The sequence below is a fragment of the Gorilla gorilla genome, chromosome 6, assembly GCF_029281585.2.
Source record: "Gorilla gorilla gorilla isolate KB3781 chromosome 6, NHGRI_mGorGor1-v2.1_pri, whole genome shotgun sequence".
In the NCBI taxonomy this organism is placed as follows: domain Eukaryota; kingdom Metazoa; phylum Chordata; class Mammalia; order Primates; family Hominidae; genus Gorilla; species Gorilla gorilla.
In genome coordinates, this window is record NC_073230.2 from 100982465 (window position 1) to 100999780 (window position 17316).

Here is a 17316-nt window from a genome sequence, read left to right on the forward strand (position 1 = left end):
CAAACCTGCAAATACACCCCTTTGAATCTAAAATAAAAGTTGATATTAAAAAAAGACAGAGTATAATAATTACTGAACATAATAATTTTGAAAAAGAAAATTTAATTTCAGCTTATATTTATTTCCCTGTTACCCACAAGTTGTTTGATGGGTTTATACCCAGGTGGAGGGACCCTTTTGAACAACAAAAAAAAGTTATCAATAATTTCTAGGGTTCTTTTGCACTGTGATTAGAGAATACCGTTTGTAATATTTTACTTTATAAATTTATTGCTTTCTTTTTTTTCTTGAGATAGGGTCTAACTGTGTTGCCCAGAATGGTCAGGAACTCCTGGGCTCAAACAATCCACCCAGGTATCTGGGGGATTACAGGCATGCACCACTGCACCCAGCTTATGTTTTCTTTATGAGCTAACTTCTGAACATTTTTGAGACTGTTCTATCTGTACTTAAGAGGAAGTTATATTATCTATTTTCAGGTTATAAAGTTCCATACAGCGTAAGATATACCCTAGTAATTATGTTGTTTAGGTGTATTATATTCTTTTTTGTCTATTTGATTTGTCTTATACTGAGAATAGTACGTCTTCAACTGTCACTGGATTTCTGTTTCCTTATATAAAGGGGGATATCATTATTTGTTGTATAATCCTGTTATATCTTAATTTTTTTTAGCATTAAAACATATCTTTCCTTGTAATGCTTAATGCATTTTGGTTTAAAATCTACCCATCTGATATAAGGGTTGCTACCCTGCTTTGTGTTTTTTGGTTTTGTTTGTTTGTTTTTGAGACAGAGTCTCACTCTAGCACGCAGGCTTGAGTGCAGTGGCGCAGTCTCAGCTCACTGCAATTTCGGCCTCCCAGATTCAAGCAATTCACCTGCCTCAGGCTCCCCAGTAGTTGGGATTACAGGGGCACAACACCGCACCTGGCTAATTTTGTATTTTTAATAGAGACAGTGTTTCACCATGTTGGTCAGGCTGGTCTCGAACTCCTGACCTCAAGTGATCTGCCCGCCTCAGCCTCCCAAAGTGCTGGGATTACAGGCATGACCCACCATGCCTGGCCCCTTGTTTGTATTTTTATTTGCCTGTTACATATTTGTCTATTCCTTTATATTTAGCCATTCAGAATAAATCATAATTTTGTTGTAATTTTATGTATATAGTTATATTTACTGTTTCTCTCGGTATATGTTGTTTGCCATTTCATTAATTTCTTTTGATAGGCTCTCTGCTGTGACAAATTATTTTGCTTTGTTAAATTTGCTATGCTTCCTTTCTAGATGACACATTTGCTTTAAAAAAATTATTTAGGAAGGTTTGTATTTTAGTTCTAGTTGTTACCTTTATACAACTAGACAAATCTAATGCCAACTTCATTCTTTTCTCCCTTTCTAGTTTGTTTCATCTTTTTGCCTGGAAGTCACCAGTATGTTTTCATTATTGTTACTATGTAATAATTTTAGTAGAATTTGTCTTGTAGGTGATTACTTCAGGCAAATTTTCTTTAGTACTTGGTTAGATCTTTCAATTTGTATATTATGTCTTCATTTACTTCCAAACGTTTTTCTTGAATGATAGATTTTGGTATTAGTTCTGTTCCACTATTTTATCTTCTCCAGTGACTCTATAAACATGTAAATTTGATATTCTTGCCTTTCCAATTCAACCACTTCCTAACTCATTTTACTTCTTTCTTTATCTCATTTTCATTCTCTTGGTTGTTTCCCCATTTTTCTTCAGTGTTTTAGATTAAGTTTTCTTTCAAATCCATTCTTCTTTAGATACCTTGTATTAGTCCATTTTCACGCTGCTGATAAGGCATACTTGATACTTGGAAATTTATGAAATAAAGAGGTTTAATGGATTCACACTTCCACGTGACTGGGGAAGCCTCATGATCATGGTGGAAGGTGAAAGGCACATCTGACATGGCAGCAGACAAGAGAAGAGAGCTTATGCAGGGAAACTCCCCTTTTTAAAACCATCAGATTTCGTGAGACTCATTCACTATCATGAGAACAGCACACTAAAGATCTGCCCCCGTAATTAAATCACCTCCCACCAGGTTCCTCCCATGACGTGGGAATTGTGAGAGTTACAATTCAAGATAAGATTTCGGTGGGGACAGCCAAACCATATCATTCTTCCCCTGGCCCCTCCCAAGTCTCATGTCCTAACATTTCAAAACCAATCATGCCTTCCCAACAGTCCCTCAAAGTCTTAACTCATTTCAGCATCAATTCAAAAGTCCACAGTCCAATGTCATCTGAGACAAGGCAAGTTCCTTCTACCTATGAGCCTATAAATCAAAAGCAAGTTAGTTACTTCCTAGATACAATGAGGGTACAGGCACTGGGTAGATACAGCTGTTCCAAATTGGAGAAATTGGCCAAAACAAAGGGGCTACATACCCCAAGAAAGTCCAAAATTCAGCAGGGCAGACAAATCTTAAGGTTCCAAAATGATCTCCTTTGACTCCCTGTCTCACATCCAGGTCATGCTGATGCAAGGGATGGGTTCCCATGGTCTTGGGCAGCTCCACGCCTGTGGTTTTGCAGAGTACAGCCTCGCTTCTGGCTGCCTTCACAGGCTGGTGCTAAGTGTCTGTGGCTTTTCTGGGTGGATGATGCAAGATGTCAGTGGTTCTACAATTCTGGGATCTGGAGGACAGTGGTCCTTTTCTCACAGCTCCACTAGGTGGTGCCCCAGTAGGGACTCTGTGTGGGGGTTCTGACCCCACATTTCCCTTCTGCACTGCCCTAGTAGAAGTTCTTCATGAGGGCCCCACCCCTGCAGCAAACTTCTGCCTGGGCATCCAGGTATTTCCTTACATCTTCTGAAATCTAGGCAAAGGTTCCCAAACCCCAATTCTTGACTTGTGTGTACTTGCAGGCTCAACACCACGTGGAAGCTGCCAAGGCTTGGGGCTTAGACATTTCTCCCATTGTCTTGGGGATTAATATTTGGCTCCTTGTTACTTATGCAAATCTCTGCTGGCTTGAGTTTCTCCTCAGAAAATGGTATTTTCTTTTTCTTTCTTTCTTTTTTTTTGAGATGGAGTCTCACTCTGTCACCCAGGCTGGAGTGTGGTGCGATTTCGGCTCACTGTAAGCTCCACCTCCCAGGTTCACGCCTTTCTTCTGCCTCAGCCTCCCAAGTGGCTGGGACTACAGGCACCCGCCACCATGCCCAGCTAATTTTTTTTGTATTTTTAGTAGTGACAGGGTTTCACCATGTGAAGGATGTATTTTCTTTTCTATCACATTGTCAGGCTGCAAATTTTCTGAACTTTTATGCTCTCCTTCCCTTATAAATTGAATGCCTTTAACAGCACCCAATCACTCTTGAATGCTTTGTTGCTTAGAAATTTCTTCCACCAGATACCCTAAATCATCTCTTTCAAGTTCAAAGTTCCACAAGTCTCTATGGCAGGGGCAAAATGCTGCCAGTCTCTTTGCTAAAATATAACAAGAGTCACCTTTGCTCCAGTTCCCAACAAGTTCTTCATCTCCATCTGAGACCACCTCAGCCTGGATTTCATTGTCCATATCATTATCAGCATTTTGGTCAAAGATATTCAACAAGTCTCTAGGAAGTTCCAAACTTTCCCACATTTTCCTGTCTTCTTCTGAGCTCTCCAAACTGTTCCAACCTCTGCTTGTTAACCCAGTTCCAAAGTCCCTTCCACATTTTTGGGTATCTTTTCAGCAGTGCCCCACTCTACTGGTACCAATTTACTATATTAGTCCACTTTCACACTGCTGATAAGACGTACCCAAGACTAGGCAATTTGTGAAAAAAAGAGGTTTAATGGACTCACAGTTCCATGTGGCTGGGGATGCCTCACAATCATGGTGGAAGGTGAAAGGCACATCTCACATGGTGGCAGACAAGAGAGCTTGTGCAGGGAAACTCCCCTTTTAAAACCATCAGATCTTGTGAGACTCATTCACTATCATGAGAACAACCTGGGAAAGACCCGCCCCAATAATGCAATCACCTCCCACTGGGTTCCTCACATGACACATCATTTCTTCTTCTTTATTAGACATTGATGTTCTTAGGTTTTGATTTCCAATTTGAAATGTTTCTGTCTTATGACTAATTGCTTGTTGGAGGATATTTAATAAAATTATATGATTTTATTTTATGAAAGTATCAAATTATCACATGTACCCCCAAAATATGTATATCCATTATGTATCAATTTTTAAAGTTACTTTAATAGGATACAGAAATTATATGGCTTTATAACATTTTTTTTCCTGCTTCACTATTGTTTTCCTGGGTGGTGAAGTTCATTGGCTTAATTATTTTTCTCAATTTATGTGATTTTTAAAAATTAGTTTTGCAAGGTATAACGAACTCAAATGCCCATCAATCAACAAGCGGATACATAAACTGGTATGTATGTATGTATGTAGGTGAGTGTGTATATATATGTGTGTGTGTGTGTGTGTGTGTGTGTGTGTATATATATATGAAATGGAATACTACTCATTCATAAAAACGAATGAATTAATGGCATTTACAGCAACCTGGATGAGATTAGAGATTATTATTCTAACTGAAGTAACTCAGGAATGGAAAACCAAACATCGTATTTTCTTACTCATAAGTGGCAGCTGAGCTATGAGGATGCAAAAGCATAAGAAAGAGACAAAGGAGTTTGGGGACTGAGAGGAAAGGGGTGGGAAGGGGATGTGGGATAAAAGACTACAGTTGGGTGCAGTGTATACTGCTCAGGTGATGGGTGCACCAAAATCTCATAAGTCACCACTAAAGAACTTACTCATGTAACCAAACATCCCCTGTTTCCCAATAACTTATGGAAATAAAAAAATTAAAAAAAAATAAAAATAAAAAATAAAGATACTCAATTTTAAAGAAAGAAAAAAAAATAGTTTTGCATAGACAGTGTGTTTGCTCCTCAGGATTTCTATGGAAAGGGCTATGTGATTTGGATGGTTTATGAAATTTCAAAAAGAGTACCTGTTGGGGTTCAATCAGGCTTGTGGAAAAAATATTAGAGATAGTTATAGAAATGGACATAAATCTTCTTGGAAGGCCAGAGGTTTGCATAACTTTGGTAATAGATCCGGCTAAAGGTGGCCTGATCCCTTTACCTTTAGTTAAACAAATTAAAATAGTAATAAAGAAAGGCAGAGTAGTTTAGCTAGCTAGCTTGTTTATTCATGTGATCTTTTTTTTAAATTTTATTTTATTATTATTATACTTTAAGTTTTAGGGTACATGTGTACAATGTGCAAGTTTGTTACATATGTATACATGTGCCATGTTGGTGTGCTGCACCAATTAACTCATCATTTAGCATTAGGTATATCTCCTAATGCTATCCCTCCCCACTACCCCTACCCCACAACAGTCCCTGGAGTGTGATGTTCCCCTTCTTGTGTCCATGTGTTCTCATTGTTCAATTCCCACCTATGAGTGAGAACATGCAGTGTTTGGTTTTTTGTCCTTGCGATAGTTTCCTGAGAATGATGGTTTCCAGTTTCATCCATGTCCCTATAAAGGACATGAACTCTCCATTTTTTATGGCTGCATAGTATTCCATGGTGTATATGTGCCACATTTTCTTAATCCAGTCTATTGTTGTTGGACATCTGGCTTGGTTCCAAGTCTTTGCTATTGTGAATAGTGCCGCAATAAACATATGTGTGCATGTGTCTTTATAGCAGCATGATTTATAGTCCTTTGGGTATATACCCAGTAATGGGATGGCTGGGTCAAATGGTATTTCTAGTTCTAGATCCCTGAGGAATTCCCACACTGACTTGCACAATGGTTGAACTAGTTTACAGTTCCACCAACAGTGTAAAAGTGCTCCTATTTTTCCACATCCTCTCCAGCACCTGTTGTTTCCTGACTTTTTAATGATCGCCATTCTAACTGATGTGAGATGGTATCTCATTGTGGTTTTGACTTGCATTTCTCTGATGGCCAGTGATGATGAGCATGTTTTCATGAGTTTTTTGGCTGCATAAATGTCTTCTTTTGAGAAGTGTCTGTTCATGTCCTTCGCCCACTTTTTGATGGGGTTGTTTGTTTTTTTCTTGTAAATTTGTTTGAGTTCATTTTAGATTCTGGATATTAGCCCTTTGTCAGATGAGTAGGTTGCAGAAATTTTCTCCCATTTTGTAGGTTGCCTGTTCACTCTGATGGTAGTTTCTTTTGCTGTGCAGAAGCTCTTTAGTTTACTTAGATCCCATTTGTCAATTTTGGCTTTTGTTGCCATTGCTTTTGGTGTTTTAGACATGAAGTCCTTGCCCATGCCTATGTCCTGAATGGTATTGCCTAGGTTTTCTTCTAGGGTTTTTATGGTTTCAGGTCTAACATTTAAGTCTTTAATCCATCTTGAATTAATTTTTGTATAAGGTGTAAGGAAGAGATCCAGTTTCAGCTTTCTACATATGGCTAGCCAGTTTTCCCAGCACCATTTATTAAATAGGGAATCCTTTCCCCATTGCTGGTTTTTGTCAGGTTTGTCAAAGATCAGATGGTTGTAGATATGCGGCATTATTTCTGAGGGCTCTGTTCTGTTCCATTGGTCTATATCTCTGTTTTGGTACCAATACCATGCTGTTTTGGTTACTGTAGCATTGTAGTATAGTTTGAAGTCAGGTAGCGTGATGCCTCTGGCTTTGTTCTTTTGGCTTAGGATTGACTTGGCAATGTGGGCTCTTTTTTGGTTCCATATGAACTTTAAAGTAGTTTTTTCCAATTCTGTGAAGAAAGTCATTGGTAGCTTGATGGGGATGGCATTGAATCTGTAAATTACCTTGGGCAGTATGGCCATTTTCACAATATTGATTCTTCCTACCCATGAGCATGGAGTGTTCTTCCATTTGTTTGTATCCTCTTTTATTTCATTGAGCAGTGGTTTGTAGTTCTGCTTGAAAAGGTCCTTCACATCCCTTGTAAGTTGGATTCCTAAGTATTTTATTCTCTTTGAGGCAATTGTGAATGGGAGTTCACTCATGATTTTGCTCTCTGTTTGTCTGTTATTGGTGTATAAGAATGCTTGTGAGTTTTGTACATTGATTTTGTATCCTGAGACTTTGCTGAAGTTGCTTATCAGCTTAAGGAGATCTTGGGCTGAGACAATGGGGTTTTCTAGATATACAATCATGTCATCTGCAAACAGGGACAATTTGACTTCCTCTTTTCCTAATTGAATACCCTTTATTTCCTTCTCCTGCCTAATTGCCCTGGCCAGAACTTCCAACACTATGTTGAATAGGAGTGGTGAGAGAGGGCATCCCTGTCTTGTGCCAGTTTTCAAAGGGAATGCTTCCAGTTTTTGCCCATTCAGTATGATATTGGCTGTGGGTTTGTCATAGATAGCTCTTATTATTTTGAGATATGTCCCATCAATACCTAATTTATTGAGATTTTTTAGCATGAAGGGTTGTTGAATTTTGTCAAAGGCCTTTTCTGCATCTATTGAGATAATCATGTGGTTTTTGTCTTTGGTTCTGTTTACATGCTAGATTACATTTATTGATTTGCGTATGTTGAACCAGCCTTGCATCCCAGGGATGAAGCCCACTTGATCATGGTGGATAAGCTTTTTGATGTGCTGCTGGATTCGGTTTGCTAGTATTTTACTGAGGATTTTTGCATCAATGTTCATCAAGGATATTGGTCTAGAATTCTCTTTTTTGGTTGTGTCTCTGCCCGGCTTTGGTATCAGGATGATGCTGGCCTCATAAAATGAGTTAGGGAGGATTCCCTCTTTTTCTATTGATTGGAATAGTTTCAGAAGGAATGGTACTAGTTCCTCCTTGCACCTCTGGTAGAATTCAGCTGTGAATCCATCTGGTCCTGGACTCTTTTTGGTTGGTAAGCTATTGATTATTGCCACAATTTCAGAGCCTGTTATTGGTCTATTCAGAGATTCAACTTCTTCCTGGTTTAGTCCTGGGATGGTGTATGTGTCGAGGAATTTATCCATTTCTTCTAGATTTTCTAGTTTATTTGCATAGAGGTGTTTCTAGTATTCTCTGATGGTAGTTTGTATTTCTGTGAGATCGGTGGTGATATCCCGTTTATCATTTTTTATTGCATCTATTTGATTCTTCTCTCTTTTCTTCTTTATTATTCTTGCTAGCGGTCTAACGATTTTGTTGATCTTTTCAAAAAACCAGTTCCTGGATTCATTAATTTTTTGAAGGGTTTTTTGTGTCTCTATTTCCTTCAGTTCTGCTCTGATTTTAGTTATTTCTTGCCTTCTGCTAGCTTTTGAATGTGTTTGCTCTTGCTTTTCTAGTTCTTTTAATTGTGATGTTAGGGTGTCAATTTTGGATCTTTCCTGCTTTCTCTTGTGGGCATTTAGTGCTATAAATTTCCCTCTACACACTGCTTTGAATGTGTCCCAGAGATTCTGGTATGTTGGGTCTTTGTTCTCGTTGGTTTCAAAGAACATCTTTATTTCTGCCTTCATTTCGTTATGTACCCAGTAGTCATTCAGGAGCAGGTTGTTCAGTTTCCATGTAGTTGAGCGGTTTTGAGTGAGTTTCTTAGTCCTGAGTTCTAGTTTGATTGCACTGTGGTCTGAGAGACAGTTTGTTATAATTTCTGTTCTTTTACATTTGCTGAGGAGTGCTTTACTTCCAACTATGTGGTCAATTTTGGAATAGGTGTGGTGTGCTGAAAAGAATGTATATTCTGTTGATTTGGGGTGGAGAGTTCTGTAGATGTCTATTAGGTCCGCTTGGTGCAGAGCTGAGTTCAATTCCTGGGTATCCTTGTTAACTTTCTGTCTCGTTGATCTGTCTAATGTTGATAGTGGGATGTTAAAGTCTCCCATTATTATTGTGTGGGAGTCTAAGTCTCTTTGTAGGTCACTAAGGACTTGCTTTATGAATCTGGGTGCTCCTGTATTGGGTGCATATATATTTAGGATAGTTAGCTCTTCTTGTTGAATTGATCCCTTTACCATTATGTAATGGCCTTCTAAGACTAACCTTTGGTGTACCCTGGGTGCTTAAGTACCTTCTACTCAGGAAGCCCACAATGTCAATTACCCTTTAATGGTGTTGACTCAAGCTTTTGTTAATCTTACTGAATAATCAGTCTGACCAGCTGATCAGGGCCGAGTCACAACTGTTTACAGGACTCAGCAGAGAGCCTGTAAGCAGCTCGGACCTTCGGCTGGACTGGCATAGCAGAGTATCTGTGTGTCTGTGTACTTTATGCATCTGTCGCTGGGTCAGGGGTCTGCAAGGGACAGACTCCCCACAGCTCGTTCCCCCTTGAGAGGAGTGCTGCCACAAGTACCTTCTTCTATCAGTGTGCCAAAGTATGTTGTTGTTGTTTGTTTTTACTGTATGGCTTTTCTGGCTTTAAATTTACCTTCTTAACACTGCTTCTCGGCATCCCACATGTACTTTACCAGAATGCTGTTTTCATATGTTCACACTTAGGGTTGACTTTATCTTTCTAGAGGTGATTTTTGATCAATCTAGGGCCTGCCACAAACATCCCAATTCCTTCTTTTGCACAGTTTAATTTTTCCTCCACCGCTGTGCTCACAGCTTGTTACAGGAGCATGAGAGCCTGCTTGTATTTGGTATTTATTTTTCTACTCCCAGGCAATTTGAAGTTTATTTAATGTCTGCTGTTTATGCTGAAAGCTTGGGTTTTGTGTGGTTTTATTTGTTCTCTTTTTTTATTATATTTGTATAGGATATCCTGATTCAAACCTGCATCACTCCATTGCCTCAACTGTCCAAAATTCCTCAGTTTTTTAAAATCAGATTTGAGAATTCTAGAAGTCTTACTAACTCATCATGAGAACATGTTTCCTTCCTGATCACCAGTTTTTTGTAGTCTATTATATCATGCAGCGTCCTTTCGTGTTGGGTGGCAGTTGGTAGATTTTTGGTTAATTTTTACTCATTTTATTAAATAATTGGGTATGGAAACTCTGTAAGTAACTTTTAATCTGCTATTAAACCTTGAATTATTGAAGACAATACAGTTGTTTTTATAGTGTCAAAATGCTCATTATTACTCTTGTCCTGTTGATATCAAAATACCTATAATTAAAAATTAGAATAAAATCCTAAATGTCTTTTAGATGAAGAATCATCATAAATAAATTCATTCATAGTATGAATTAGCTTTTAAAATATACTCATTATAGATTATGACAGTGAATCCAAGTTACTATTGGATTTATAAAAAAAGTACTAAAATATTAAAATATTAAGATTAAGGCCCTTTGAGAACATTTCAACAACCAACTTAAAGAAAGCAGAAAATTCAGTTTGACACAATATTTACACTGCCTAAGCCTGCTAGTTAAATGAATTTCTACTTTATTCCTCACATCCTATGTCATTATATGGTTACTTGATCAATAAATGTTTAATAAGTTGCCTATTTTGTGTCGAGACTCTAGTCATACACTGGTAAAAATGATGGATAAGATTTTTACCCTCATGAACCTTATAGTTCAGAGAGGGTTTACAGACAAGAATCATAATAAAATGCATGGCAGTATGATAGAGCATGCCTGGGATGGGCTGGGAACAGAGATGGGGATGGGGGTGGCTATTTATAGTATGGCAGTCAGTGAAAGCTTCTTTAGAAAGATGACATTTGAAAAGAATCTACCATGCAAAGGCCTTAAGAAGGAAGCTTTGGGGCAGTGGAAAAAGCAAGTGCAAAGACAGTCAAGGTAGGAACCAGCCTGAAGAAATAGCTAGGTCACTTTGCTATGGTACACAGAACAAGGAAAAGAATGGTATGAAATGAGGCAGATGCTGGCAAGAACAAGGTCAAGTAGGAGCCTAGGAAAAGCAGTTTGGATTTTATTCTAATTGCCATTGAAAGCCATTGGAGAGTCTGAAGCAGGCTTATAATATTTTCTGATCTAAGTTTTTAAAGGTCACTGATTGCTATGTGGAGAATGGACTGTGAGGGGGCAAGCAGCTTGCTCCAAGTGACAGAGACTAAGGTTGCAGTAATAGAGAAGATTATGAGTAAATGTATATAGCATGTTTTATATGGGAGCTGACAGGACTTGTTTATAAATTGACTGTAATTGTAAGGAGAAAGAATAGAATCTAGGATAATGGCTATAGTGCCAATATTTATTGCAAGAGAGAAGGCAGGGTAAAAATTGGAGGCTTAAGGGAATGCAGGTTCCCCTGAGGTAGGGGATTATCTTTCTTCCCCTAGCTCTCATATATACCCAAAGTCGTAAACTGGGAGGAAAGAAAGAAAGATAAAAGATTGAGAACCAGATCATACCAGTGAACTCATGCAATCCAAAGTGCTGGAGTAACAGCTTTAACCTATGCTGAAGGAGAGAAAGAAAAGAGCTTTGAACCGAATAGATGACTGGTTTTAAAACCAATAGGTTGAGTCTTAGAAACTGAAATGGGACCATATAATTCAAACTAGCCTGAAAAGTTAGGGAATTGGACCAAATGATGTTGGGAAGATGCAACCCAATGGGAAGAGAGGCTGATATTGCACATCTGAAAGCAGTAATAGGAAAAAATAAAACACTTTTATGTTTGTTCCTGAAGATTTTTAAAATACTCAATAAACCAGGTACCATGAGTGATTCAAGAATGAGGAAGTGGTCAGTTGTGTCAAAAGCTGCTGAGAAGTTTAATGGAATAAGATAGAACTGACATTAGCAGTTCTCTGCAATATGTTAATAGCTGATTACCTTGATGAGTCCTTTTATTAAAGTGACACAAAAGCTAGATTGGCAGGGGTAAAAAAAGTACAGGAAGTGAGTAAATGAAGGTAACAAAGACAAGTGTTTTGAGAAGGTTAGCCCCCCCCCCACACACACGAGAAAGACACAAACGCAGACCATTTTTAATCATAATGGCTGCTTAATTTCTAGCATGATTAACAGAGATGTCACTATTATTCTCTGGCAATCATCGGCAACCAAAATATAGATGGTACAGGAAAAGAGTAATTTTCAAATAGTTCTTTGTTTTCTTACCTTCACTCATTACATTTAATGTGTCTTGTTTTCCATCTCCTTCTTGTGACTGGCCTGGATCTAGTGAAGTCTGAGAAAGGCTAACTTCTGCTGATAACTGGTCAAGACTTTGATAACTTTTCCTGTAAAGCAAGGATGAAATACTACTTGAATTTCTTTTCACAAAAAAATAATTTCTTGAGTGGTTATTTAATGGTTTTCAATATGTTAAATTTGTGGTTAAAATTTTCCCCAGCATTTCTCCTAAATTTTGCTTCATATTCTTGGCTTCAGTATGATCTCCATTATACTTTCCCTCTATCCTCTTTCAAGGCATATCTGTTTAATCCATTGGAAAACAGGAAAAAAAAAGACAGTTTGTCAGACATAATCTTCATACCAATTTTTGATTACATAGATGGTTAAGAAATGGGAACTTCTGGTTATTACCAATTTTCAAAGAACAGAAAATCTTCAGATTACTCTTAATGAAGATATAAAATTGGCATAACAATAATGACCTAGTGTCTTTTAAGCACTTCAGAATTCTTCAGTGCCTGGACATTATTACAGATGGCCTTGACATTATTACAGATTATATAGCAACAAAAACAAATTATTATTACAAATTCCTGTAATTAAGAAGTTTAAAAACTGCTGGGTAATAAAATACCTGTTTGTATTAATATACATCAAGACGATTAAACTCCTCTCATCTAGTTGCTATTTTGAGGCCCATTTTCTATTAAGCTAATAAAAAGTTAATTATATTAGATGATAAATTCAGTTACAAATGGAAAGTTAATGAAAGCTTATTATTAACCTTTCCTCATATTTGGTTCTTCAGGATAATCCCAACTCAAAAGATAATTGCAGCTTTGGTGTTACATTTTACATAACAGGACAAAATTATTATTTCCATATATAAGTGGTCTAGGGAAAGAATATGTTTTTCAGCCTCAATATCTATTTCCTAAGGTAGCCAAACACCATCTAATTTCCTAGAAATATATTTTACAATAATTTTTATAGGAATGCACATGTAATTTAAATTATCTATTTCACAGTTATCTCTAGTCACATACACAAAAGTAGACTTAGTTACATGTTTTCAAAAATATGTATATTAAATGTGATTTGAATGCTTATATGTAGTCTCCATTTTATGTTAATTCACGACTCCATTCAAAATGGGGAGGAAGGGGGGGAAAGAATTTACTTTAGTAACTGAATAACAAACTAGATTGACAGTTTAAAAAAAAGGCAAAGCCCAATAGGTTTTACCAAAACAAGTTATTTTTAATTGCTTTTGTACATATTCTCCATCAATTTTATTAAGATTTTATAGGATTTCATAACGAATGGACAACATATATTCATAACGAATATACAACAGGTAGATATTTGTTTTTGCCTCTAAGAAATGAAGAATAAGGTGACAGAATCACTTTACCAGCTTATAATACAGTGTTCTCACTTTATAATTTGGTGACTTTTAAATGCTTATAGTATTAAAGTCCTTATTTAAAATAATTTTTAACTACCAGGAAATTCTACTATTGCAGGAAACTTATGATGATTACAACAAATAACATTTATATGAGCTATGTAACGTGCAATAAAAACGATATCTAATATTTATATAGCACTTACTATATGTTGGGCACTTGTCTACATATATTATATATATGAACTTATTTCATCCTCACAACTACCATAAGAAGCTAGAATTATTACTATCTGCACTTTATGGCAGAATAAACTGGGTCACAAAGAGATTAGATTTAAACCTGTTAGTCTGGCTCTAATTCTCTCTCCTTAAATACTATGCTATCTACTCCCTAGTATAGGAAGAAAAGATTTGGCTTCCTATTTTATTAGAAATAATTCTCCGGCCGGGCGTGGTGGCTCGTGCCTGTAATCCCAGCACTTTGGGAGGCCAAGGCGGGCGGATCACCTGAGGTCGGGAGTTCAAGACCAGCCTGACCAACATGGAGAAACCCCATCTCTACTAAAAATACAAAATTAGCTGGGCGTGGTGGCAGATGCCTGTAATCCCAGCTACTTGGGAGGCTGAGGCAGGAGAATCGCTTGAACCTGATAGTCAGAGATTGAAGTGAGCCAAGATCGCGCCACTGCACTCCAGTCTGAGCAACAAGTGTGAAACTCCATCTCAAAAAAAAAGGAAAGAAAGAAATCATTCTCCAAGAATATCCTTGTTTAATGAGATAGATCATGTAAACTATATTTAATCGTATCACAGAAAATTTCACTTGATTTTCATTAAAATCTTTTTTTTTTTTTTTTGAGACGGAGTCTCGCTCTGTCACCCAGGCTGGAGTGCAGTGGCGCGATCTCCGCTCACTGCAAGCTCCGCCTCCTGGGTTCATGCCATTCTCGTGCCTCAGCCTCCTGAGTAGCTGGGATTACAGGCGCCTGCCACCACGCCCGGCTATTTTTTTTTTTTTTTTTTTTTTTTTGTATTTTTAGTAGAGACGGGGTTTCACCGTGTTAGCCAGGATGGTCTCAATCTCCTGACCTCACTATCCTCCCGCCTCGGCCTCTCAAAGTGCTGGGGTTACAGGTGTGAGCCACTGCGCCCGGCCAAAATCTTACCTCTTTAGCTAGAAAGGAAAGCAGGAACATAGGAATTTAAAAAGTAGTTATAAATACATTTCCTTTCCAAATTATTTTTTTGTGCCCAATAGGTAGGAGGCTTACTTTTTAAGTTGAATGATAGCTCAAGATGAGTTTCTGACACTGATTTTTCATCATAAGAAAACTTGTTAGTATTTCTAAATTTAAAAAAATTATATATAGAAATAGTTACAAACAGTATAAAATATCCATAAGCAAAAAGACACAGAATTCATCTGAATATTGTAAGGACTGAAAAAGTCTGACAGTACACATTTACAATAATCTCCAACACTACAACCCACTGCAGGGAAAAAACTCTGTAAAAGCAGCTTCTGACAATAGTAACATGAAATGAGCTTTCTGCGTGACCTACTGAGGTTCTTTTTAGAACATCACTTTCTGAATCCAAAGTGGTGTTAGAGCCTTTCTCCCCTTTTAATTTGTCACAGTTAGTGAACAATTACTGAGTTTATAACTTTGCTTAACCAAATGCCAATGAATATGGAAATAGAATTTGGTAGATGATGTTCTGAAGCAATAATAAACATTACAACCCAAAATTAAGTACCTCATTAATAAAATATTAAGAACTGTACCTTACAATATCTTCTTTGCATGAAAATGACTACAAATCCACTATCTAGGAGGAAACAAATTCAGTTGTTTCAGTAATGGCTAAGAATGGGTTTGGTTTCCTCATTTTTACCTGATTTCCAATGTGACTGACAGCTCCATCTGACAAACATTTTGTAGTCATGTGGTAACGGTAACTGATCTGTAAGAGTTCTGTCTTTATAAGGCCATAACTAAGCCCTATCTTAGAATCCTAGACTCATTAACATCACACAGTAAGATTGAAAGTAACTCAGCAGATACATTAATCCAATTAACAGCTATTACTTTCTCAGAAGATAATTTTTTACATACAAGTAGTTTAATCAAAATAAGAACCCAAGACAGTAAGAGTCATTCATTCTAATTATACAAAAATCTGTAGTTTAATCTTTACCTTTCCATTGTTAAATATAATATTTATTTATTTACTTATTTATTTGAGATGGAGTCTCACTCTGTTGCCCAGGCTAGAGTGCAATGGCACGATCTTGGTTCACTGCAACCTCTGCCTCCCAGGTTCAAGTGATTCTCCTGCCTCAGCCTCCCAAGTAGCTGAGATTATAGGTGTCAGCCACCATGCCTGGCTAATTTTTGTAGTTTTAGTGGAGATGCGGTTTCACCATGTTGGCCAGGCTGGTCTCGAACTCCTGACCTCAAGTGATCCGCCCGCTGTGGCCTCCCAAAGTGCTAGGATTACAAATGTGAGCCACTGTGCCCAGCCATTGTTAAACATAATTTAAATTAAACTTGTAGGAATTATGTCATGGGCATTTGGGAAAATCTACTAAATTCAACATCTAACTATTTGAACATTTTTAAACCTTAAATATAAACATCTATACATGAGATTGGATATCAAGTAAAGGCAAATCAAAAGGAAATTCAGAAATAATCCTGAATTTGTTAATCAATTTTCTACAATCTTATATTTTATATCAATAATCAGAAGTAATAAATGATTAATCTATGTATTTGCCCAGTATTGTGTTAAGGTTAATAATAATTTATCCAGTAGTCATTGGGCAACAGACAGTGTGATACATAGAAGGAGATGAGCATTATCCAAAAACAAATATATGTATGTTGTATATACAGAAGCAAATGAATGTACATCGAGACAGATACATACTTTTTGTTCTTTGTTTTCACAGAAATATGTCTAAGGAACAAAATAATCATTTGCTACAGGAGAATATCTATATTCTCTTAATTTATTAAAATCAACAGAAGGATGCAAAGAAAGCCTAACAGGGAAGGGCATATATGAGTTATGTCAATGCCCAGTTTACAAGTTGTAAAAGATTTCTGCAGTTAGGGTCTCCTACTCCAAAAATATTTGAAAGACATGAATGGGAAAGAGAACTGTGAATACATATGAAGTGAAAGTCATTATAAAAAATTAAAAGCCAGCCGGGCACGGTGGCTCATGCCTGTAATCCCAGCACTTTGGGAGGCCAAAGACCCACTTTGAGTGGGTCATGAGGTCAAGAGATCGAGGCCATCCTGGCCAACATGGTGAAACTCCATCTCTACTAAAAAATACAAAAAAAATTAGCTGGGTGTGGTGGCAGGCGCCTGCAGTCCCAGCTACTTGGGAGGCTGAGGCAGGAGAATCACTTCAACCCGGGAGGCAAAGGTTGCGGTGAGCCGAGGTCGTGCCACCGCACTCTAGCCTGGCGACAGAGTGAGACTCCATTAAAAAAAAAAAAAAAATTAAAAGCCTAAATAGTAGATCATGAAAGCATATAAGAGCTCATGATTCTCAATAATTTTGCAATGTGAATTATGGCCAAATTGGGAAATGATAATTTGAAAAGACTAAAAAAGCTTAAGTAGAAAATATAAATATGATGACAACGAATCTGATCTTTTGGGATAAGAATGGGTGAGTTAGGCAATAATCTAATAAGATTATGAAGATTATGTAACAGATAACCTACCAGGATTATTTAACAAACTCATGTGACCTAGACTTTACATATATATATAAAGATATTAAAACAGAACTTACTGGAAACAAATAAGTAAATAATTATTCTATGTGTGTGTTAAGGGAACATGTTTTATACACTTATTT

General features: G+C 37.2%; 1 protein-coding gene across 6 annotated transcripts in view; it reads right to left on the reverse strand.

Annotated features, from left to right (window-relative positions):
• Positions 1–17316, reverse strand: part of RUNDC3B (RUN domain containing 3B) — a 194730-nt gene that overhangs the window by 4028 nt on the left and 173386 nt on the right. For all 6 annotated transcript variants that reach the window (XM_031013231.3, XM_055346846.1, XM_019031632.3 and 3 more), the window contains one exon: positions 12006–12127. In XM_031013231.3, coding sequence (XP_030869091.1) covers positions 12006–12127 — 122 coding nt within the window. The remainder of the gene's footprint in view (positions 1–12005; positions 12128–17316) is intronic.